The 26,547-nt window shown below is 36.8% G+C and overlaps 3 protein-coding genes across 3 annotated transcripts in view; all 3 read right to left on the bottom strand.

Annotated features, from left to right (window-relative positions):
• nnmt (nicotinamide N-methyltransferase) overlaps nucleotides 1-15,074 on the bottom strand; it is a 47,878-nt gene extending 32,804 nt beyond the window's left edge. The window contains exon 1 of the mRNA XM_031905465.1: nucleotides 15,025-15,074. The gene's annotated coding sequence lies outside the window, so the exon portion shown is untranslated. The remainder of the gene's footprint in view (nucleotides 1-15,024) is intronic.
• On the bottom strand, nucleotides 9,169-15,227 carry LOC100496871 (nicotinamide N-methyltransferase). The gene is made up of 3 exons (XM_002942906.5): nucleotides 15,025-15,227; nucleotides 10,573-10,780; nucleotides 9,169-9,838 (listed from the first exon to the last, which is right to left on the bottom strand). The coding sequence occupies exons 1-3, from the start codon at nucleotides 15,176-15,178 to the stop codon at nucleotides 9,400-9,402; spliced, it is 801 nt and encodes a 266-aa protein (XP_002942952.2). The 5' UTR covers nucleotides 15,179-15,227; the 3' UTR covers nucleotides 9,169-9,399.
• A 4,093-nt stretch (nucleotides 15,228-19,320) lies between these two features.
• Nucleotides 19,321-25,131, bottom strand: LOC548368 (nicotinamide N-methyltransferase). Its single transcript, XM_002942904.4, has 3 exons — nucleotides 24,934-25,131; nucleotides 22,325-22,532; nucleotides 19,321-20,683 (listed from the first exon to the last, which is right to left on the bottom strand). The coding sequence occupies exons 1-3, from the start codon at nucleotides 25,085-25,087 to the stop codon at nucleotides 20,236-20,238; spliced, it is 810 nt and encodes a 269-aa protein (XP_002942950.3). The 5' UTR covers nucleotides 25,088-25,131; the 3' UTR covers nucleotides 19,321-20,235.
• Between the last annotated feature and the right edge of the window lie 1,416 nt (nucleotides 25,132-26,547).

Here is a 26,547-nt window from a genome sequence, read left to right on the forward strand (position 1 = left end):
CTCTGGTTCAATCACCATCAAACAGATATTTTTATTTTATGCAATATTTTTTCAAAATGTATGTTTAGAAATACAAACTGGAATAATACTGCAGTAGGTTTGTGGCTATTTCCACCAGCATAGAAAATCCTGGTACTGCCTGTGCTTTAATTGACTTGAATAGCAAATGTATAGACAATTTGACATGTGACATGAGCCATAAATATTATAACTCACCCCCATGAAATATTAAACTGACCCCTTTTAACCTACCAGTGTAAATGCTAATAACAGTTGTAAATAAATTAATGGGTCTACAATAACGAATTTCAAGGTATAAATGAAGTGAATATATGTAACAAACATGGTAAATGTCTCATGAAATGTTGTCAAAGTAAAATTTCGATAGCCTTCTTTTGTCAGAGGGCCTGATTTGGGGTTAAAGGATAAGGAAAGGTTAATATAAATTAAAAGTAAGTCTAAAGGCAAGTACTGCATATCTAAATTCCCAGATCCCTGCTTGCTTTTCTGAGATATGGTGCTGGCAGCCTACAGCAGTGTGAAGACTACAGTGACATCACTGAAATCTCTCTCCCCTTCCTGTAGGTGCCAGCAGCAGCCTTCCTATTCTCTGAGCATGTGTGTAACTTGATCCTGTCTCCTGTTCTGAGCTACACATGCCCACTAGCCAATCAGAAGTGGATCTGGCAGGGGGGGGAGGGAATGAAACACATGTGCAGTATGAAGCAAGGAGAGAAAGGAAGGGAGAATACCTTTTTAGAGATGGCTGCCTGTTCTAGAAAATGTGAAGTAAGTGTGACTGAGTAAATATTTGATTAGGTGAGCCAAAAGTGTTTTTACTAAACAATAGGAGGACTATTGGGCAGTATGCTTTTGAAATTTTGACTTACATTCTCCTTTAAAGAATGTATCTCAATAACTCCAAACTGTCTGTTTGTACTTTGTCCAAGTTGGGAGTGGTTTATGAAAGTTGGCTTGAAATTAAATTAAAGGCACAAAGTAAAAAAAAAATCTTCTTTACAAGTCCAGTTCCTGTGCACTATCTCACTTACATGCTCCAGTAAATTTCCAAGAACTAGTGGTTTTTCTACAGTGAATGAGAATGGGGCTTTTACAAATGAGGCGGTCTCCTCAACCCTTTTGACTTGTTTGTGAATCCCCACTCCTGGCTCTACCTAAGCTGATCAGAAAACCCTGCACTACACTGATGAGCCCCAAGAAGGGTGAAACCGGTGTGTAGTTGGGAATCTGATCAGCTATTATCCTGGCTTTTGCTTTAAAAACCCAGTGGGTGAGCTTCTGCCTATAGGATAAACCCATGTAAATGGGATTTTTCTAAGAGCCTTAAGGAATTTGTTCCCAGAATCCCTTTGACTTATTTGCATATGTATTAGGCGGTCTTCTCAACCCTTTTGACTTGTTAGTAATACAGGTATGGGACCCTAATCCAGAAACTCATTATCCAGAAAGTTCTAAAGGCCATCTCCCATAGACTCAATTATAAGCAAATAATTCTAATTTTTAAAAATGATTTCCTTTTTCACTGTAATAATAAAACAGTACTTTGTACCTTGTACTATTGGGGGCAAATCAATCCTATTGGGTTAAACTATTGTTTAAACTATTTTTTAGCAGTCTTAAGGTATGGAGATCTGAAAAACTCATTTGATTTGTAGACTTGTAGCAAATGGTGAAAAATGTAAGGTTTGTCAAAAAGGACATAAAAACTGCTGACTTAGCACAGGTTTGCAGTTTGGTATTTTAGAATATAAAATAATGTACCCATTTTAAATTTACAGAATATGTAATTTTTGGAAGTTTAGTTTATTCTGTGGGGTTATTTCTACTTAAAAAAAAACAGGCACTACTTGACAGTAAGGCAGGAAAAGATGTAAAGCATTACATGTAAATGTGTAAATATATTGTTGGTGTATTGGGCAAGTTAATAGGAATGTTGTTGTTCTTTTTTTTTCCATTTGCTTTGCTAACTGCAGGAGGAGCTTTATCTTTAGTGACATGGCTAGGGTTGCCATCTGTCTGGTTTTGACCCAGACAGCCTAGTTATGGGTTGTCCGGGTCAAAACTGTTTGCCTGGTTTTACAAATTGGGAAATCTGGACAGGGCTCTTCTTGAATGATGCAGTGATTGTCTCAGTGGCATGGCATTATGCCCCCCTGGTAAGCATCACCCACTGCACCCTTCTAATGTCACCTCCCCGCCCTCTTTCACTGAGTTCTCCAAACAGAAAGTTGCCAACCCTAGACGTGGCCCTTGTGGCAAAAAATAGCTAGGGATGGGAGCTTCTTGAGGAAGAGAGAGTCAGATACACCCCCAACCCCATGGCATTGAGCCAAGGGGGCTGCCTCATTGCCTCAATATCCTAGCTAAACTAAAAGTGCCCCATCAGGAAAGGCCCCTAATGTGAAAGAGTGCAAAATGTTCAAAAAGTAACCCAATTGGCTGGCAGCGTAAGGGTTAATATATCTTATTCATATAGCACCAACACATTTAAACAGTGCTTTCCAGACATTATAGGGTTGATTCACTAGTGTTCAGTGTATGGGAGCACTCACCGGTTCAGTTCAATGTCAGCAGTAACCTGTGCATACACATCAAAGAAACGCCCCCGATCCTGGCGTAATCAATCGCAGAAAAGTTATGGATGTTAGATGGAGCACGCAGGGCTGCTTGTTCATTAAAAATATGCTTTATTTAATCAGTCCATTAAAAACATGTAGAAAAACAACCCCCCAGCTTAACGCGTTTCATGGCCTATGCCACTTCATCAGAAGCTACTAAAGGAGTCTCCAACCCACCTGTTTCTTAAATACACATAATTAGCCACTCCCCAAATAGTTTTAACCACCGCAGTGCTACATAATTAGAAACAATGTGATGTGTTGGATACATGCAAGCACTAATAGAACCCATATGTATCAAAATATAGGATATAGTTATATACCACCCATAAGATTCAATAGATATGAAATATCCATACAGGGTGTATCTATTACCCAAAAATTATCCCCATACAATCCCACAACCAGGGATCTAACTCCCCAATGGATGGTACCCTATAACATGATTCACATCCGATATCATTATAGACTAAACAATAAATACATATTAGAATTGTGAAATTCTCCCACTCCCCGAATTGCTTAAATATACTAATAAGTCCATACCCTAACACTAGTGAACCCCAGAGTGTCACATGATAATTCATGGGACAACTTTGGGTGAGGTAGAAACCCTATCCAGGTACATAACATGAAATAAAAGCATCACGCCATATCATACACGAAGCATGGGGTGAGGACTAAGTTGGAACCTCAGTTAAGTAACCATATGTATTAATTGACAAGATATCAGTAACATAAATTACTACAATCAGTGATCCTAATGGTAACCTACATTATGTAAACGCTATCCCTGGATGCCATAAGCTGAGATATAAAAATCTAACTCTCCATAGTGGGTAAAAAAGGGGAGTAATTTATATACACAGCTTATATACAACTGCTGGCATTAACAATAACAAGAAACCTCCCATTCCCTGTTCAAGCCACCAAAACATTCTATAGTTCTAAGATAATAAATCCAATACACTTCTCTCTCCAAGAGTTTTTTGTCCAATTCTCCCTTTCTGACATTCATCTTGGGCTTATCAATAATCTGGAAAGTGACTCTGCACCTCTTATCATGTTCCTCAATTGCATGCTTAGCTATGGCAGACCTCAAATCATTCCTCTCAATAGCCGATATATGTTCAAGGAACCTAATCCCAGCTCCCCGTATGGTTTTACCAACATACTGGGCTCCACATTCACAGGTGGCCAAATAAACCACTCCCCTCGACTGACAGTTAAAATATTGGGGAATGTTATAAGACCGTCCTGTATTTGTACTCATGAAAGTTTTTGATATTTTAATCAAGCCACAAGCCACTAGTGTGATAAGCATTATCGCATGCTTTTTTACGGTAAAAATGAAAAAAAAAAAGCGTGTTAACGTGCGTTAAATAGCGTGCAACCGAATGCGTTAATTTTAACGCATTGCGTTAATTAGCACGCAGAAATAATACTAACGCATGATTCACAAACACTTAGACGCGCTAAATGTCTCATTAGTCTGTGCAAAATTAACACCTACTTGGGGCAGGCGGTAATTATAGAAAAGTACAGTTCATGAGCTTTTGGCAACACAATATGGATTTTGCAGTGGGATTTTTTCAAGTATGTGTTGGCCCTAGAGTGATGCAGCCTCCAGTTTACAGGGAAATGGTCATTTTAAAAAAAAAGTAGTTTTACGAGCGTAATGGTGTGTATGGCTAATATGGCGTGTGCACGATAAGTAGTGCACATGTGTTAATTAGCGTGCTGCGTTAATTAGAGTACGTTGCATCAAATACCGTGCGAAAATAGTCTTTGCGACTTAAATAACGCAAACAGCATTATGTCTAAATTAACGCAAGTATCCTTTTAGTGAATCATACGTTACGACGTGAAAAATAAGGCGCAATAAAATTTTTAACGCGTGCAATAAATAGCGCTCGTTTTATCGCACTTTAGTGAATCAACCCTTATATATCTTATGCTTATCCTATATTTGTAGGCACAGTACAGAAATAGGATCTCTTCCAGAGAATGCTTAGGACCAGGGTTTTCTAGATGAGGGATCTTAAGTCGGCTAAGAATCATTTAAACATGAAAAAACCTAATGCAGCTTATTTGGGATCAAGAACAAGGTAATGTTCTTTTTACAGAAAAAAAAGAAATTCTAAAAAATGATTTGCTTAAATGGTCTTATGTAATTCTAAGCTTCCTGGATAACGGGTTTCCAGATAAGGGATCCTATAGCCAATAATATTTGTAATTAGTCTTTAATGTTTATATTTTGTCACGTTACATAGTTACATTATTTTATCTCTGAGGAATTTTCTTTGCAATTTGGTTGTAGATAAAGCTAGATAAGCACCATAAAATAAGTAAAGAAAAACTGAACCCTCTCTGTCCATGTTTTGGTTGCTGGACTTGGTGACCTAGAAACCAGACAGCTTTTTTAGTTGCAGGCTGGAAGAAACAGAAGGCTAATACATCAGTAAAACATACAACATAATTAATGAAGACACACTTAGATATTATACTGTAAATGCAATTTGAGTTTTTTAATTTTTTTCAGTGAGTTTATTTTTTAGCCCATTTGTTGTCAGGTCAGCTTTAAAAAATTCAGTAAAATACATCAATCTAGGATCAAGTTATAATTCTAAATCCAGAAACATTGTATTGTGGGGCTACCATTTTATTGGTTGTGGTATTTATTACTTATTTATCGAGTCTGTTTACTATTCATTTTCCAGCCTGTCATTCAAACTACTGACTTGAACTCTAGGGATAAGCTGTTGAACTTTAAAATATACTGCTACTGTGCTACTTGCATATAGGATTGCCACCTTTAAAAAGAAAAAAAATACTGACTGGGACATAAAGGAAGTAGGGTTGTTGCAAATATTAAGGAGGAAGTGATGGGGGTAACAGAGGGAGCTGAATCCTTATGGGTTGAGCTTCTCACAGATAGTAAAGAATCTACCAAACTAATTGTAGGGGTATGCTATAGACCCCCTAATGTAAGTGAAGAGGAGGATGCTCAGCTCCTGTTGCAAATAGAAAAGGCTGCTAGTTTGGGGCAAGTGATAGTTATGGGGGATTTTAATTACCCTGATATTGACTGGGGCAATAGTACTGCCAGGACAGTAAATGGGAACAAGTTTATAAACTTGCTGCATGACAACTTTATGTCACAAGTTGTTGAGGAGCCAACCAGGAACCATGCTATACTAGGGGGCACATTTACTAACCCACGAACGGGTCGAAATGAGTCCGATTGCGTTTTTTTCGTAATGATCGGTATTTTGCGATTTTTTCGTATTTTTTGTGATTTTTTCGGCGTCTTTACGAATTTTCCGTTACCAATACGATTTTTGCGTAAAAACGCAAGTTTTTCGTAGCCATTACGAAAGTTGCGTAAAATCTGGCGATTTTTCGTAGCGTTAAAACTTGCGCAAAAAGTTGCGCTTTTTTCGTAGCGTTAAAACTTACGCGAAACTTCGCACCTTTTAAGTTTTAACGCTACGAAAAAGGCGCAACTTTTCGCGTAAGTTTTAACGCTACGAAAAAATCGGGCGATTTTACGCAACTTTCGTAATGGCTACGAAAAACTCGCGTTTTTACGCAAAAATCGTATTGGTAACGAAAAATTCGTAAAGACGCCGAAAAAATCGCAAAAAAACCGAAAAAGTCGCAAAATGTTCATTTTCAAGTCGGAACTTTTCCAATTCGGGTCGGATTCGTGGGTTAGTAAATCAGCCCCTAGATCTAGTGATCTCTAATGACCCAGAACGTATAGCAAATGTGCAAGTGGTTGAACCCCTGGGTAATAGTGACCATAATGTTATTTCATTTGATGTTTGGTGCAGGAAACAAATTTACACGGGGGCAACAAAGACACTGAATTTTAGGAAGGCAAATTTTAGCTCCTTAAGGGCAGCGCTTCAGGGCATAGATTGGGGCATTATGTTTTCTGATAAAAACACAGAGCAGAAATGGTTGCCATTTAAAATGATATTAAATCATTACTGTTCTCAATTCATTCCATTAATAAGAAAAAGTAGAAGTGTTAAGAATCACCCTATGTGGCTTAACTCTGAGGTAAAGAAGTTAATAGGGAGAAAAAGGAAAGCTTTTAAGAAATATAAGTCAGAGGGGACAGTAGCTGCGTTTAATGATTATAAACACTATAACAAGTGTTGTAAAACAGCAATCCGGAAGGCAAAGATAGAAAATGAGGAGCGCATCGCGGCCGAGGCCAAGACTAACCCCAAAAAGTTTTTTAAGTATATTAATAGTAAAAAGATGCAGGTTGAGGGTGTGGCCCCATTGAGTTATAATAACAATATGGTTACAGCGGATACAGAAAAGGCAGATGTGCTTAACCAGTTCTTTTCTTCTGTGTATACAGTAGAGGAGCCAGTGGGCCAAGTCCCACCCAATAGCTGCACTGTTGCCTCAGCTCCAACTACACAGTGGTTGGCACAGGATATGGTGCTTAAAGGGTTACACACGATAAATGTAAACAAGGCACCTGGGCCAGATGGAATACACCCTCGGGTACTGAGAGAGCTAGTGGCAGATTTGCAGTGGCCCTTGTTTCTGATATTCTCAGACTCTCTTTCATCAGGTATGGTACCTAGGGATTGGAAGAAGGCGAATGTCATTCCCATATTTAAAAAGGGAGTAAGATCTCAGCCTGGCAATTATAGGCCTGTAAGTTTGACATCCGTGGTGGGCAAGTTATTTGAAGGCTTGTTAAGGGATCACATACAAATTATGTTCTGGAGAATGGCATTATGAGCAGTAATCAGCATGGCTTTATGAAGGACAGGTCATGTCAGACCAATTTAATTGTTTTTTATGATGAGGTAATAAGAAGCTGGACAGTGGGGATGCAGTAGATATAATCTATTTGGATTTTGCCAAAGCATTTGATACCGTTCCCCACAAACGACTGCTTTCTAAGCTAAGGTATATTGGTCTTAGTGAAGTCGTTTGCACATGGATAGAAAACTGGCTACAGGATCGGGTACAGAGGGTGGTTGTTAATGGTACATTCTCTACTTGGAATAAGGTCCTCAGTGGGGTCCCTCAGGGTTCTGTACTAGGTCCACTTTTGTTTAATTTGTTCATAAATGACTTAGGGGAGGGTATTATGAGTAATGTATCAGTGTTTGCAGATGACACAAAACTCTGCAGACCAGTCAATTCTATCCAGGATGTGACATCCCTGCAGCAGGATCTTGACCAACTGGCAATCTGGGCAGCTAAGTGGCAGATGAGATTTAATGTGGATAAATGTAAGGTCATGCACCTGGGATGTAAAAATATGCAAGCCCCGTATACCCTTAATGGGACTGCACTAGGCAAATCCATAATGGAGAAGGACCTTGGAGTCCTTGTAGATAATAAACTTGGCTGTAGCAAGCAATGCCAGGCAGCAGCTGCAAGGGCAAACAAGGTTTTGAGCTGTATTAAAAGGGGTATAGATTCACGTGAGGAGGGGGTTATTCTTCCCCTTTACAGAGAGCTTGTAAGGCCCCATCTAGAATATGCTGTTCAGTTTTGGTCTCCAGTGCTCAAACAGGACATTATTGAGTTAGAGAGGGTCCAGAGAAGGGCAACTAAGCTGGTAAAGGGTATGGAAAGTCTCAGTTATGAAGAAAGACTGGCCAAGTTGGGTCTGTTTACACTGGAGAAGAGGCGCTTAAGAGGTGACATGATAACTATGTATAAATATATAAGGGGATCATATAATAACCTTTCTAATGTTTTATTTACCAGTAGGTCCTTCCAACGGACACGAGGGCACCCACTTCGTTTAGAAGAAGGGAGGTTCCATTTAAACATTCGGAAAGGATTTTTTACAGTGAGAGCTGTGAAGTTCTGGAATTCCCTCCCGAATCAGTCGTGCTGGCTGATACATTATATAACTTTAAGAAGGGGCTGGATGGATTCTTAGCAAGTGAGGGAATACTGGGTTATGGGAGATAGCTCTTAGTACTAGTTGATCCAGGGACTGGTCCGATTGCCATCTTGGAGTCAGGAAGGAATTTTTTCCCCTCTGCGGCAAATTAGAGAGGCTTCAGATGGGGTTTTTTGCCTTCCTCTGGATCAACTAGTAGTTAGGCAGGTTATATATAGGCATTATGGTTGAACTTGATGGACGTATGTCTTTTTTCAACCCAACTTACTATTTTACTATGTTACATAATGCGGCAGATCTTGGCTGGGTTGGTGGGTAACAAATGCTATTATATCTGTTTTCTTTTTCTCCTTTTAGATGGCACTGCATCTACAACATACATGACTGGTGCCGAAAGACGTGTCTAAACTTTAATGAGGGAATTTAAAAAACTTGATTTTTTTCTGTTAGGGTTTTTTACACTGAAAACCTGAATTTGTCACGGAAAAAAAATCTATGACTTTTCAGCTATTTTGATGTGACAAAGCCCAATGATTCTGAATCAGTACATGATCATTTAGAAGTCAATGACAGATGTCCCTTTTACAACTATAAGATCTTTTTTTGCTTTGTTGGTTTTAGAGGTTGGCAGGGTTTTTTTACACTGGTTTTTATTTGACAATACAAAAGAGAAAATAAATGTTTAATCATTTAGATGAAAGTGGCATTACTCAAACATAAACTGAATTGTAAACAAAGCAGGAATTATTATATCAGTTCAGAATATGTATTATATTGTTTATGACTGAAGGTATAAAGAAATCAGCCTTGGTAGAGAATACACATAAGCAGTTATATACTGTATACTATACTGTCCTCTCCAACCTAAATATCCCTCAGTTTGCGTGCAAGAACAAATATGGTTGAGTCATGACCACAGATATTGTACTGCTCTTCATCATACTTTCTGGGAAAAACCTCCAGGTCTATTATAGCATAACCGGTATTAGTTATAGCACCTCTTATAAAATCATCATTATGGGCTACGCTAGAAAACCTTTTGCCTCCAACCCAGTAAAAGGTAGAGTTAAGAACCTCAACAATTATTAAATGCCCCCCTACTTTAAGTAAAGATGAAATGTTATTAAGGGCATTACAATAACTATCCAGATCTTTACATGCAGCATCCAGACAAAAATTAGCCATTACACAGTCAGCTTTGGGCAATACAAGAGGTGCCACAGGATTGCTTTTAGTTACATCACATTTGATAGTCTTTTTCACTGTGTTTTTCAGTTTTTCTCTCTTCTCTTCCACTGTTGTACTGAAAAAGTAAATTAAACTGGTAAGTGTAATGTCTGTAAATACAAAGCTGCTTTCCAACTTGCTTTTACACATGAATACCAACACAGATGGCATGGGGAAAGTGATCACACTCGGTTCATATGTAAGCAAGGAACAAGCATAAGCCCTAATGTAGTAACACAGTCAGGCCTTTGCTTTAATTATTACAACTGTGTGTGATCTAACCATTTTTATAATAGCAACATTTCTTAAAGGGGTAGTTAACCTCTAAGTTACTTGTACCATGTTATAGAATAGCTAATTCTTAGCAACTTTGGTCTTCATTTTTTATTTTTATAGTTTTTTTTACCAATTTGCCACCTTTCCACCTCTTGGGGGCCACTGACCTTGGAAGCCAAGAATCTATTCCTCTGTAAAGCTTCAGTTGTATTGTTATTGTTACTTTTTATAACTATTACTATTTTGACCCTCCTTGTGCAAGTGTCTTATTCTAAACACTGCCTGGTTGCTAATGTAAATTGAAATCTAGCAACCAAATAGTTGCTGAACCTACAAACTGGAGAGCTGCTGAACAATAAGCTAAATAATTCAAAAATGAAAAATGCAAATTTTCTCAGAATATCACTCTCTACATTATATTAACAGTTAGGAGTTTCCTATCTGATGTAATGTTGCTTAATTGGCTTGAATTGCTTCACCAAGATTTTGCAAAAGCATTGGAGTCAATGGGAAGGCAATGAAATTGTGCCTTACCCCTTTCCCTCCAGGTCACAGACTGCTTGTATAACACTTGTCCAGTCAAATATTCCTGGTTCATTTCTCAGGGTTTTTTCATAGTACTCGCGGTTACGGTCAGTGTATTCAGCACCAATGATCTCTCTGAAGGATTCGCATGCAGAAAGGTCCTGATAAATTGTTGGTCCATGGCCAACGTCAATAAGTGTTTCCCCCTTCACTCCATCTGATTAATAAATAAAGATGACTGATGTTATACCAATTTTTCTGAAGATCTTTAGTTACTACAGTGTAACACGTTGTCTAGTTACTAGCAAGAGAGTTTACAATACAAAACCAATACATTTAAGGAAAAAAAATAAAAATATGCTAATAATCCAATGGTGGGAGACCCCCCATCCCACATATAAGGGATTGTTATGTAATACTATTTACTAAGACCAAGTTTATTTAACCCTTTACTGCCAATGACATACGTTGTTGCAGTAAAAGGCTTTATCTGCCAATAACATGCACATGCAGCTTTGCAGAGCGTTTTTAGCGATGACAGCCCCCTGGGCAACGACCCCCAAGCAGCAGACGTGATCGCATCTCATTTTTTTGTTTTTCATTTTGCACACTTATATACACCTGTATACACTTATATACACTCATATACACACTTACACATTCACACAACTTTTACACATGTACACACATGTATACACACTTTTTTTAAAAAAAAGTTTTTACTACTTTGTTTTTAGTTTCTTTTCCCTAAAAACTGTTTATTTTGACAGCATGACTATTGGATCAGATATACTGACCACAAATTAAAGTCGTGTGACTTATTTTGCCGTTTCACTAATTTGCACAGTTTTTGTGGTTTTATTGCATTTTTTTTTTTTTCTAATAAAATTTTTTATTGATTTTAATAACAAGAGGGGAAGGGAACAGAAAAAAGAAGGGGGGGTGTACATATATAGGTAATTTGCATACAATATTTTTTCAGGTTGTACATTAATGAACTTATTACTGTAGGGGTGAGGGGGGGGAAGGAGGTGGGGGGGGGGATCCCTCTAGCGGACTAGCTTATGGATTGTTTATAGAAGTCCGATTCTTTGAATGATAGCCAGCGGAACCAGATTGTGCTATAGGTGTCGTAGTTTTCTGGGGATGATAGGGAGCGTTCTTCGAATCTGTGTATTTCCTCAATTTTCCTGTACCAGTCTTGTAGTGGCGGCGTAGCAGTTTGTTTCCATTTTTGTGGTATCAATATTTTGGCTGCATTTAGTAAATGTGGTTCGAGTGAGTTTCTAAAGCTGGACAATGGTTTATCTATGTGAAATAGCAAGACATACTCAGGAGCATTGGGTATTTCTATATTTGTAATATGGTGTATTGCTTTCCTGACATTCTCCCAGAAAGGTTGGATAAGTGGGCACGTCCAAAATATATGTAGCAGTGAGCCTTTTTCTTTGTTGCATCTCCAGCAGGTATCGCTGGTATGTTTATAGATAAGTTTCAATTTGGAGGGGGTATAATACCATCTTGTGACAATTTTGTAATTTGTTTCTTGGATTCTGCTACATCTGGAGCTTTTGAGTAGTTTGTTCATTAGGTTGCTTAACTGTTCCTCTTGGAACTGTATTCCTGTGTCTCTCGACCAGGATTCAAGGAACCCAGGTTTTGTGAATGCATGTGGTTGCCTTAAGTTCTTGTATAGTTGGGAGATGGTGTGTGTAGGTGGTAATGACATGGCATTTATGGTTTCCAACGGAGATAGGGATCTGCCCAGTGTGGATGTGCCTCCTAGACTTTGGTAATAGTGTTTTATTTGTGCGTATTTCAGGTGGTCCATATTGGAGAATGGTTTGATTGCTTGGAATTTCCGTTTATCTATAAATTCTCCTTTATCCATAAAGTGTAGTAGTTGGAGGTTGTCTTCTATCAGCCAATGTGTAAAGTAGTTTGGTTGTTGTCCTGTGGGGAAGGCTGGGTTATTGATTAGCGGCAGGAGGGGAGATGGGAATTGTGTTAATTTGTATTTTAGGCGACATCTATCCCAGATTGCGAGGGTATTTGTCAGTAATGGGTGGTCTGTGTATCTAATTCTTCTATATCTTTTGTCTAGCCATGGGAGGTGGATTAAATAGCTGTAGGTCGCTTGTTGTTCTATTGCGATCCATAGCTTGGTGTCGGCATGGTGGGACCAGTCAATGATACGCCCCAGCACGGAAGCTAGGTAGTACAGTCTGCAGTCAGGTAGTGTTGCCCCACCTTGTTTTCTGTCCTTTGTTAGTGTTTTGTAGCGGAGTCTGGGTTTTTTACCCTGCCATATGAATCTAGTGATGGTGGCTTGGATTGAGTCAAGTATGGATTCTGGGATATGTAGAGGTAGAGTTTGGAAGATGTAGAGGATCCTGGGTATTATGTTCATTTTAATGACATTCATTCGTCCAAACCACGATAGAGGTTTGTTTAGCCAATTGTCTAGGTCTTTTCTTATAGATGATAAGAGGTTTTTTAGGTTGTTGAGTGTCCAGGTTTCGTAGTCTTTGGAGATTTTTATTTCTAAGTATGTTATGGTGTGGGAGGCCCATTTATAAGGGAATTTTTGGGATAGGGCCTGTATGGTTTGTGGAGTAAGAGATATGTTTAGGGCCATGGATTTCGTGAAGTTTATTTTGAAGTTGCTAAGGTATCCAAAGTTTATTAGTAGTTGATTGAGAGTTGGGATAGATATAATTGGTTGGGTGATAAAGAATAGCAGATCATCTGCATATGCTGCGATTTTGTGGTGGCGGTTAGCGATGGTTAAGCCTCTTATATCGGGGTTTAGTCGGACGTGGCATAGGAAGTTTTATTGCATTTTTATCACTGTATTAGTATTCCTGATCTGTTTGTAGCATAGCTTTGCCATGTTGAACTTTGGTGTAGAAAAATAACTTTACCTATTTTGAATTCATCAGAATGTGTACTTTCCAAAAATATATGGTTTTTTGGTAGGCGAGAAATCCATATGCGCTATTTTCATTTTGGGGTCAGTACATACCACAGACTTTGGTATATCTATGCATATTGGGCATCAAACTGTTCAGTAGACCTTAGGTGTTTCTATTTGGGGTGATTTGCCTCTGTACGCAAGAAATTGTGTGAGATAAATGCGACAAATTGCAACATTTCTAGGCGATTTTCTGAAATGTCATAAAAATCGGCAAACAGGAAAGCTTTGCGGCTTGGTACTCTGGAATAAAAAGAAATGTGTACCCATTATAGATTTGGGAGAATTTGTACTTTCCAAAAAATATATGGCTTCCTGGGGTGAGTGTACTTTTTTTGTACCATTATCCCACATATAATTATGCAAATGTGTTGATTTTGCAGGAGCTGAAATGATACATCATATGGGGTATGTTCCCATTGGGGCCCCTACATGCCACATACTTCGTTCATATTTAGGGTGTTTTATCTTGGTACCTAATGCTATGTGGGAGATAAGATGCTGCAAAGTGGAAGCTTTGAGGGGATTTTTGGAGATGATTTTTTTTTTTTTTTTGAATTGATGAAACTAGATCCACAGTGACTTTATCAGTGATATAAAATCCTGCATTCCAACAAAAACGTCAGTTGTAAAGGTAAAATATATTTGATTTAAAATATATTTTATACCTCCTGTATTGTTAAAGTGATACTTATTCTTTTACACCTGATGTTGTGTTTTAATTGGTGTCAGCTTTAAATTTGTTATAACCAAAATCTGCAAAGTTTTTTCATTTTACAATTATTGTAGCATCGATGACAATGACATGAGCAGCCATATTCATTGGCAAAACTTTACTCATTAGTAAATGTTCCCCAAAGACTATTTTAAGCATATAATTACAATTTTTATAAATTATTTCCTTTTTCTCTGTAATAATAAAACAGTACCTTGTACTTGATCCCAACTAAGATATAATGAATCCTTATTGAAGTAAAAACAATTCTATTGGGTTCATTTAATGTTTACTTTTCTTTAGTAAACCTAAAGTATGGAGATTCTAATTAGGGAAAGATCCCTTATCTTTAAAACCTCAGGTGCTGATCATTCTGGATAACAGGTCCCATACCTGTAATGCAATTGAAGGTACAAAGCCAAACAGGTTGAAAGACAAAGTACTGCTCTAAGCCATGTCTAATAAGTATAGGAATAACAGAACTAAAAAAAAATAATTACAAATATATACCCAAAATATTAGAACAATTAACTCATAAGCAGTTATGTGAATACAGTAATGTATCCTTGTGCAATGTAGGAGTGTACATTGGATAGCTATTACTCCTGATGCCTCAATAAAATGATTTGTTTAATGTGCCACTTTAGCCACTGAATATATCCCTCCCCCCAATAATAACAGTTGTCAATTTGTAAATAATTCAATAGGTTTGCAATTACAAATTTCAGGACTAGTTTAAATTAAGTATATACTGTATATATGTGATACTTACGCACAGTAAATGTCTCATGATATTTTTTCAAAGCAAAATTCAGATAGCCATCCTTTACCAGAAGGCCTGACTTGGGGTTATAGTATGTTTCTAAATAACTCCGAGGATCAAATTCCTTCTGATAAACATCTGCGCCTGTGTAGTCAGTTGCCATGTTGTTACTTTCCTCACAAAGCTGAAATGATGATTGTTGCTTAAATATCTGTGTCTGTTTGTACTTGTTTGTACTGTTGGGAGTGGTTTATGAAAGTTGGCTTAAAATTAAATTAAAGGCACAAAGTAAAAAAAAATCCAGTTCCTGTGCACTATCTAACCTACATGCTCCAGTAAATTTCCAAGAACTAGTGGTTTTTCTACAGTGAACGAGAATGGGGCTCTTACATATGAGGTGGTCTCCTCAACCCTTTTGACTTGTTTGTGAATCCCCACTCCTGGCTCTACCTAAGCTGATCAGAAAACCCTGCACTACACTGAAACCGGTGTGTAGTTGGGAATCTGATCAGCTATTATCCTGGCTTTTGCTTTAAAAACCCAGTGGGTAAGCTTCTGTCTATAGGATAAACCCATGTACTGTATATGGGATTTTTCTAAGAGCCTTAAGTAATTTGTTCCCAGAATCCCTTTGACTTATTTGCATATGTATTAGGCGGTCTTCTCAACCCTTTTGACTTGTTTGTAATACAGGTATGGGATCCCTTATCCAGAAACCCATTATCCAGAAAGTTCTGAAGGCCATCTCCCATAGACTCAATTATAAGCAAATAATTCTAATTTTTAAAAATTATTTCCTTTTTCACTGTAATAATAAAACAGTACTTTGTACTATTGGGGGAAAATCAATCCTATTGGGTTAATCTATTGTTTAAATTATTTTTTAGCAGTCTTAAGGTATGGAGATCCAAATTTACAGAAAGACCCCTTATCTGAAAAACTCATTTGATTTGTAGACTTGAAAAATGAGGTGAAAATTTAAGGAATTTGTCAAAAAGGACATAAAAACTGATGACTTAGCACAGGTTTGCAATTTGGTGTTTTAGAATATAAAATAATGTACCCATTTTAAATTTACAGAATTTGTAATTTTTGGAAGTTTAGCTTATTCTATGGGGTTATTTCGACTTAAAAAAAAAAACAGGCACTACTTGAAAGTAAGGCAGGAAAAGATGTAAAGTGTTACATGTAAATAAACCAATACAAGTGAAGGTAAAAAAGTGAAAGGTGACCTAAAACTATAAATGTGGAGTGGATAAATTAATCAGCTGCCTTCCTCCAAACTAATCCCAAATTGCACAAAATATTAATAAACGGAGTTGGCGCTCATAAACAAACCACCACGTGTTGCAAAAAAATCAAACAATCAATATTTTATTATACAATAAATCATTACACTAAAAACATCTTAAATTAATCCAACAAAAAATTCTCTAGAAAGAAGTAGTACTACTTAGGCCAATAACACTCAGGGATTCAAAAGTAATTAAAGAGTCCTTAGAGTGGGATGAAAAGCACTAAATTTAACAGTTAATTGGAAAAATGATTTGGGCACAATGTGTTAATTCATATAAAGATATTCATTAGACCTAAAAACTAAGTAATACTAAAGACATATAGATATACACAAGATCATTCAATTAAAAATCAATCAAGGTAAGTATGAGAATACAATATGCAAATTAATTCATTTTGACACAGAAAAGATTTTAGCACAATAAATCTATTCATACAAAGATAATCAATAAACCCAGGACTAAATGATGCTATAAAAAGTAAATATATACACACATTGTCAGGAACATTGTCAGGAACGCTCCCGATCATACTACACTGGGAGCTCGTTTCTTGTAATTTGATCTTTGCACTTCTGCACATTTGTAGAATAGGCTGTCATACAGCACTCGATCTCCCTTGAGCCTGCTTCAGACTAAATAGATTTAGTTATTTTTACCTAATTTTAATCTTATATTTATCTCCACTGACTATTGTACTGAATGACAATGTGTGTATATATTTACTTTTTATAGCATCATTTAGTCCTGGGTTTATTGATTATCTTTGTATGAATAGATTTATTGTGCTAAAATCTTTTCTGTGTCAAAATGAATTAATTTGCATATTGTATTCTCATACTTACCTTGATTGATTTTTAATTGAATGACCTTGTGTATATCTATATGTCTTTAGTATTACTTAGTTTTTAGGTCTAATGAATATCTTTATATGAATTAACACATACTCTAAGGACTCTTTAATTACTTTTGAATCCCTGAGTGTTATTGGCCTAAGTAGTACTACTTCTTTCTAGAGAATTTTTTGTTGGATTAATTTAAGATGTTTTTAGTGTAATGATTTATTGTATAATAAAATATTGATTGTTTGATTTTTTGCAACACGTGGTGGTTTGTTTATGAGCGCCAACTCCGTTTATTAATATTACATGTAAATGTGTAAATATATTGTTGGTGTATTGGGCAAGTTAATGGGAATGTTGTTGTTCTTTTATTTTCCATTTGCTTTGCTAATTGCAGGAGGAGCTTTATCTTCAGTGACATGGCTAGGGTTGCCATCTGTCTGGTTTTGACCCAGACAGCCCAGTTATCGTAAGGGTTGTCCGGGTCAAAACTGTTTGCCTGGTTTTACGAATTGGGAAATCTGCACAGGGCTCTTCTTGAATGATGCAGTGATTGTCTCAAGTTGCATGGCATTATGCCCCCCTGGTAAGAATCACCCACTGCACCCTTCTAATGTCACCTCCCTGCCCTCTTCCACCGAGTTTTCCAAACAGAAAGTTGCCAACCCTAGACGTGGCCCTTGTGGCAAAAAATAGCTAGGGATGGGAGCTTCTTGAGGAAGAGAGAGTCAGATACACCCCCAACCCCATGGCAATGAGCTAAGGGGGCTGCCTCATTGCCTCAATATCCTAGCTTAACTAAAAGTGTCCCATCAGGAAAGGCCCCTAATGTGAAAGAGTGCAAAATGTTCAAAAACTGTCTGTCAAAAAGTACAAGTGACCCAATTGGCTGGCAGCGAAAGGGTTAATATATCTTATTCATATAGCACCAACACATTTAAACAGTGCTTTCCAGACATTATAGGGTCGATTCACTAAAGTGTGATAAGCGTTATGTCAAGGTTTTTTGCGTTAAAACTGATGCAAAAAAAAACGTGTGTTAACGTGCGTTAAATAGCGTGCAACCGAATGCATTAATTTTAACGCGTTGCGTTAATTAGCACGCAGAAATAATACTAACGCATGATTCACAAACACTAAATATCGCATTAGTCTGTGCAAAATTAACACCTACTTGGGGCAGGCGGTAATTATAGAAAAGTACAGTTCATGAGCTTTTGGCAACACAATATGGACTTTGCAGTGTGATTTATTCAAGTATGTGTTGGCCCTAGAGTGATGCAGCTTCCAGTTTGCAGGAAAATGGTCATTTTCATAAAAGTAGTTTTACGAGCGTAATGGTGTGTATGGCTAATATGGCGTGTGCGCGAAATGTAGCGCACGTGTCTTAATTAGCGTGCTGCATTAATTAGCGTGCGTTGCATCAAATACCATACGAAAATAGTCTTTGCGATTTAAAAAAAGCAAACAGCATTGCATCTAAATTAACATAAGTATCCTTTTAGTGAATTGTGCGTTAAGATGCGAAAAATAAGACGTGATAAAATGTTTAATGCATGCAATAAATAGAGCTCGTTTTATTGCACTTTATTGAATTAACCCTTATATATCTTATGCTTATCCTATATTTGTAGGCACAATACAGAAATTGGATCTCTTACAGAGAATGCTTAGGACCAGGGTTTTCTAGATGAGGGATCTTAAGTTGGCTAAGAATCATTTAAACATAAAAAAAACCTAATGCAGCTTATTTGGGATCAAGAACAAGGTAATGTCCTTTTTACAGAAATAAAAGAAATCATTCTAAAAAATAATTTGCTTAAATGGTCTTATGTAATTCTAAGCTTCCTGGATAACGGGTTTCCAGATAAGGGATCCTATTGCCAATAATATTTGTAATTAGTCTTTAATGTTTATTTTTTGTCACGTTACATAGTTACATTATTTTATCTCTGAGGAATTTTCTTTGCAATTTGATTGTAGAAAAAGCTAGATAAGCACCATAAAATAAGTAAAGAAAAACTGAACCCTCTCTGTCCATGTTTTGGTTGCTGGACTTGGTGACCTAGAAACCAGACAGCTTTTTTAGTTGCAGGCTGGAAGAAACAGAAGGCTAATACATCAGTAAAACATACAACATAATTAATGAAGACACACTGAAGATTTGCTTAGATATTATAAATGCAATTTGAGTTTTTTTATTTATTTTTTTCATTGAGTTTATTTTTTAGCCCATTTGATGTCAGGTCAGTTTTAATACATTCAGTAAAATACATCGATCTAGGATCAAGCCATTTTATTGGTTTTGGCATTTATTACTTATTTATCGAGTCTGTTTCCTATTCATTTACCAGCCTGTCATTCAAACTACTGACTTGAACTCTAGGGATAAGCTGTTGTACTTTAAAATATACTGCTATTGTGCTACTTGCATATAGGATTGCCACCTTTAAAAAGAAAAAAAAATACTGACTGGGACATAAAGGAAGTAGGGTGGTTACATAATGCGGCAGATCTTGGCTGGGTTGGTGGGTAACAAATGCTATTATATCTGTTTCTTTTTTCCTTTTAGAAGGCACTGTGTCTACACCATACATGACTGGTGCCATCAGACGTGTCTAAACTTTAATGGGGGCATTTAAAAAAAAACTTGATTTTTTTCTGTTAGGGTTTTTTTTACACGGGAAAACCTTAATTTGTCAAGGAAAAAATCTATGACTTTTCAGTGATTTATCATGTGACAAAACCCAATGATTCTGAATCAGTATCAAGATCATTTAGAAGTCAATGACAGATGTCCTTTTTACAAAGATCTCTCTTTGCTTTGTGGGTTTTAGAGGTTGTCAGGGTTTTTTACACTGGCTTTTATGTGACAATACAAAAGAGAAAATAAATGTTAAATCATTTAGATGACAATGGCATTACTCAATAATAAAGATAAACGGAATCATAAACAAAGCAGGAATGATTCTTATCATATCAGTTCAGAGTATGTATTATATTTTTGACCTAAGCTGTAAAGAAATCAGCCTTGGTAGAGAATAGACATAAGCAGTTATATTCTGTATACTGTCCTTTCCAACCTAAATATCTCTCAGTTTGCATGCAAGAACAAATATGATTGAGTCATGATCACTCATTTTGTACTGCTCTTCATCATACTCATCATACTTTCTGGGAATAACCTCCAGGTCTATTATCGCATAACCGGTCTTGGTTATAGCACTTCTTATAAATTCCTCATTATGGGCTACGCTAGAAAACCTTTTGCCACCAACCCAGTAAAAGGTAGAGTTAAGAACCTCAACAATTATTAAATGCCCCCCTACTTTTAGTAAAGATGAAATGTTATTAAGGGCATTACAATAACTATCCCGATCTTTACAGGCAGCTACCAGACACAAATTAGCCATTACACAGTCAGCTTTGGGCAATACAAGAGGTGCCACAGGATTGCTTTTAGTTACATCGCCTTTAATAGTCTTTTTCACTGTGTTTTTCAGTTTTTCTCTCTTCTGTTCCACTGTTGTACTGAAAAAAGTAAATTAAACTGGTAAGTGTAATGTTCTGTAATTACAAAGCTGCTTTCCAACTTGCTTTTACACATGGATAACAACACAGCTGGCATGGGGAAAGTGATCACACAAGGAACAAGCATAAGCACTAATGTAGTAACACAGTCAGGCCTTTGCTTTAATTATTACAACTGTGTGTGAACTAACCATTTTTAAAAGAGCAACATTTCTTAAAGGGGTAGTTTTTATTTTTATAGTTTTTTTTTACCAATTTGCTGCCTTTCCACCTCTTGGGAGCCACTGACTTTGGAAGCCAAGAATCTATTCTTCTGTGAAGCTTCAGTTGTATTGTTATTGTTACTTTTTATGACTAATACTATTTTGACCCTCCTTTGATCCATATGCAAGTATCTCATTCTAAACACTGCCTGGTTGCTAATGTAAATTGGACCATAGCAACCAAATAGTTGCTAAACCTACAAACTGGAGAGCTGCTGAACAATAAGCTAAATAACTCAAAAATGAAACCAAATGCAAATTGTCTCAGAATATCACTCTCTACATTATATTAACAGTTAGTAATAACTTTAATATACGGTAAGTTTAATAACGTTAATAACAGAATTTTACACTTCACCATTGAAAGTAAATAGGTGAAATATGATTGGCTTTAAACAGCAAATACCCAGTGACTAACTGAGGAAAGTTTAACAACCCTGGAATTAATACTTTAAACCAATGAAATTTAATGGGTGGAAATGGATTGGCTGTTGGTGGCTCCGCCCACTTGTTCTAACCCTGAATACATAGTCAGCCAGTGACTGACTGTGCAAAGTTTGGGAACCCTGACATAAATAGTGTGAGAAAAGCAGCATTTTAAATTTAAACCAAAATAAATCAATAGGTAAAGTCTGATTGGCTGTTGGTGGCTCCACCCACTTTTTAAAAACCTAAAAATGCAGTCCCCTAGTGACCCTGGTGTTAACTGTGAGAATGGCAGCAGGCTGAATTTCCCCATTGAAAATCAATAGTTAAAATCTGATGTTGGTTGCTCCACCCACTTTTTCTAACTCTGAACTCCTGGTTACCTGGTGACTAGCTCTGCAAAGTTTGGGGACCTTAGTATTAATATTTAAAGAGTGGCAGCAGTTTAAATGTAAACATATGAAGTGTATAGGTGAAATCTGATTGGCTGTTGTTGGCCACGCCCACTTTTCTAAACTTGGAAGATAGTCACCCAGTGAGAAACTGGACAAAGTTTGGGGACCCTGACATTAAACATGTGAAAATGACAGTACGTAGTCACCCAGTGAGTGACTGTTTGGGAACCCTGGCATCAAACCAATAACATTTAATAGGTGAAATCTGATTGACTGTTGGTGGCTCTACCCACTTTTTCAAATCTAAAACTGCAGTCCCCTAGTGACTGTGAAATGTTTGGGGACCCTGGGGTTAAGTTTGGGTGTTGTACCCTTAAAACTGTAGAAGTAGCATTTATAAATTGGGGGCACTAAGAAGAAGAAAAAGTTGAAGTCGAAGAACAGTATGTTGGGATTTTGAACCCAACATAATGATCAAAGAAAGTGTCTTGAATTGCTTCACCAAGATTTTGCAAAAGCATTGGAGTCAATGGGAAGGCAATGAAATAGTGCCTTACCCCTTTCCTTCCAGGTCACAGACTGCTTGTATAACACTTGTCCAGTCAAATATTCCTGGTTCATTTCTCAGAGTTTTTTCATAGTACTCGCGGTTACGGTCAGTGTATTCAGCACCAATGATCTCTCTGAAGGATTCGCATGCAGAAAGGTCCTGATAAATTGATGGTCCATGGCCAATGTCAATAAGTGTTTCCCCCTTCACTCCACCTGATCAATAAATAAAGATGACTGATGTTATACCAATTTTTCTGCAGATCTTTATTTACTACAATGTAACACGTTGTCTAGTTACTAGCAAGAGAGGTTACAGTACAAAACTAATACAATAGTAAAAATATGCTAATAATCCAATGGTGGGGGACCCCCCCATCCCACATATAAGGGATTGTTATATGATGCTATTTACCTAAAGACCAAGTTTAGTTAAAGGACCATATAAAACAAAAGTTAAGGGATTTGTATGAGTTTAAATATAATGCCCTGATACCATGCACTGGTTTTTTCAGAAGCACTACTACAGTCTATACAAACAAGCTGCTGCATAGCCTTTGACAGGTCATTCAAGTTGAACTTGGGATATAGAGCACAAGTATTATTTTCCTATAGGGAATACGTTTTTCAGATGTGTAACCAGAATTCACAAAAGAAGTAACATTTCACTAGGAAAGTTATTTACAGCTCTGGTTCAATCACCATCAAACAGATATTTATATTTTTTTTTTGCAGTATTTTTGTCAGAGTTTTATGTTTTGAGAATGTATCTCAATAACTCCAAGGAACATATTCTTCCTTATAAATAGCTTTGCCTGTGAAGTCAGTGTCCATGTTGTTAGTGTCCTTACAAGGCTAAAAAGATGGTTGTTGCTTAAATCTCTATGTCTGTTTGTACTTGGGAGTGGTTCCTGAAACAGGCTCAAGCAGGTATGGGATCCATTATCTGGAAATCCCCTATCCAGAAAGCTCTGTCCTGTCTGTCTCCCATAGGGGCACATTTACTAAAGGGCAAATTGTCTTTTTGTTGGTGAAAATTCGTCAAGAAGACAATTTGCCAGCGCATTCACTGATTGTGCTGAAGTGCACAGGAGACTTTTCGCTACCAAGAAAGCTAAGCGCTTGACAATTTCACATACTTTCGCCAGGCGAAAGAAGAGTATCAAAAGGGCAAAACTTTCTTTGTTCCCTTTTTCGTCAAAGTCTATTTTGCCTGGTTCTGACCATATTTAAAGTGATATTCTTCATATAAGTTGTAAAGGTAAAAAATATTTGATTTAAAATATTTTTATACCTTCTGTACCTCCTGTATTGTTAATGACTGTGCATTTTACAGATTCTGACTGGCAGCCTCCCACAAAGATTTTTTAATGATTATAAATAAATAATATTCTCTTAACCTGTTAATTGTTTATGGTTCATTAAGGTCATTAACATTGTGTACTGTTTAACTTTAACCCTGCATTGCAATTTGTTAGAAATAGCTGTTGTGGCTGAACTGTAACAATAATATTTTTTTCTGCCTCTGTCTTGTTCTTACTGCAGCTGAAAAGAGAGTTAGTCTTCCTTTACAATTTCGGGTGAACATTTGCCAGCGTTCTCTATTTCTCACAAACTACTGCCTGACATAGTTACACAAAGGGGCACATTTACTAATCCACAAATCCGAATCCCGAATGGGAAAAAATCGGTTTGGAAACGAAAATTTTGCGACTTTTTCTTCGCCGTCGTGTTTTTTTCGTATTTTGTGCGTTTTTTTCATCGCCTTCACGACTTTATCGTTTTTTGCACAACTTTTCCGTCGCAATTTTTTTGTATTGAGCAATTGTAAATGGCGGAAAACCCAATCCGATTTTTTTGCGACGTCGACGAAAAAAATCGCAAAAATACGGAAAAAGAAATTACGGAAAAAACGCATTCGGCCACTTTTCGTGGATTAGTAAATGTGCCCCAAAGCGTGACAAAACTTCACTCGTTAGTAAATAAGCCCCATAGACTCTAGTTTAAGCATATAATTATAATTGTTATAAATTATTTCCTTTTTCTCTGTAGTAATAAAACAGTACCATGTGCTTTATCCTAAATATGATAAAATGTATCCTTATTCAAGTAAAAACAATTCTGTTGGGTTTATTTAATGTTTATATTTTTTTTAGTAAACTTAAAGTATGGAGATTCAAATTAGGGAAAGACCCCTTATCTGGAAAACCTCAGGTGCTGATCATTCTGGATAACAGGTCCCATACCTGTAATGCAATTGAAGGCACAGGTTGGAAGACAAAGTACTGCACTAAGCCATGTCTAATAAGTATAGAAAGAACATAATTAAAACAAAAAGTAATTACAAATATATATCCAAATTGTTAGAACAATTAACTCATAAGCAGTTATGTGAATGCAGTAATGTATCCTTGTGCAATGTAGGAATGTACATTGGATAGCTATTACTCCTGATGCCTCAATAAAATGAATTATTTACTGTGCCACTTTAGCCACTGAATATATCCCTCCCCCCAATAATAACAGTTGGCAATTTGTAAATAATTCAATAGGTTTGCAATTACAAATTTCAGGACTGGTATAAATTAAATATATACTGTATATATGTGATACTTACGCACAGTAAATGTCTCATGATATTTTTTCAAAGCAAAATTCAGATAGCCTCCCTTTACCAGAAAGCCTGACTTGGGGTTATAGTATGTTTCTAAATAACTCCGAGGATCAAATTCCTTCTGATAAACATCTGCGCCTGTGTAGTCAGTTGCCATGTTGTTACTTTCCTCACAAAGCTGAAATGATGATTGTTGCTTAAATATCTGTGTCTGTTTGTACTTTGTCCAAGTTGGGAGTGGTTTATAAAAGTTGGCCTATATTAAACTTAAAGGAGCAAAGTAAAAAAAAAATCTTCTTTACAAGTCCAGTTCCTGTGCACTATCTCACCTACATGCTCCAGTAAGTTTCCAGCAAACCCTATGTAAGGTCCTGAACAGATTTAAAGCAGGACAAGACACACCATCAGGGGCCCGGTTATGCTAACCCTGGGATTTACCAAAATTTTGATATTTTTACATAGAAAGAAATATAAGCTTAGTAAAATCTGTGTAATGTAAATTTTCCAAGAACTAGGGCCCGATTCACTAAAGTCCGAAATAAGGAGTGCTATTTATAGCATGCGTTAAAAATCTTATCACTTCTTATTTTTCGCTCGATTCACTAAAAGGACACTTGTCATAATTAAGAAGCGATGTTCTTGGCGTTATTTATCTTGCGACGACATATTTTCAAGCAACGTGCTGCGTAATATGTTGTGCTCTGCGTAATATATTGCTTGAAAATATGTCGTCGCAAGATAAATAACGCCAAGAACATCGCTTCTTAATTATGACAAGTGTCCTTTTAGTGAATCGAGCGAAAAATAAGAAGTGATAAGATTTTTAACGCATGCTATAAATAGCACTCCTTATTTCGGACTTTAGTGAATCGGGCCCCTAGTGTTTTTTCTGCAGTGAACGAGACTGGAGCTTTTATAATACATGTATGGGATCGATTATCTAAAAACCCATTATCCAGAAACCTCAGAATTATGGAAAGGCTATCGCCCATTGACTCCATTATAAACAAATAATTTTTTGATTAATTTTTAAAAATTATTTCCTTTTTTACTGTAATAATAAAACAGTACATTGTACTATTGAGGACAAATCAATCCTATTGGGTTAAACTATTGTTTAAATTATTTTTTAGTAGTCTTAAGGCAGTGATCCCCAACCAGTGTCTCGGGGGCAACATGTTGCTCACCAACCCCTTGGGTGTTGCTCTCAGTGCCCCCAAACCAGGTAGTTATTTTTGAATTCCTGACTTGGTGGCAAGTTTAGGTTGAATAAAAACAAGATTTACTACCAAATAAAGCCCCCTGTAAGCTGTTAGTGTGCATAGAGGCTACCTAATAGCCAATCTTAGCCCTTATTTGGCACCTTCATGAACTTTTATGGTGCTTGTGTTGCTCTCCAAGTCTTTTTACATTCGACTGTGGCTCACGGGTAAGAAAGGTTGGGGACCCCTGTCTTAAGGTATGGAGATCCAAATTACAGAAAAACCCCTTATCTGGAAAATCTCCAGGTCCTGAGCATTCTGGATAATAGGTTCCATGCCTATACATTAAATGCAGCTTGTGTGGTTGTTTTGCAGCAACAAAAGTGTCACCAATTAAAGTTCCTTTTTTGGGTTT

This window comes from Xenopus tropicalis, chromosome 7 (assembly GCF_000004195.4).
Source record: "Xenopus tropicalis strain Nigerian chromosome 7, UCB_Xtro_10.0, whole genome shotgun sequence".
In the NCBI taxonomy this organism is placed as follows: domain Eukaryota; kingdom Metazoa; phylum Chordata; class Amphibia; order Anura; family Pipidae; genus Xenopus; species Xenopus tropicalis.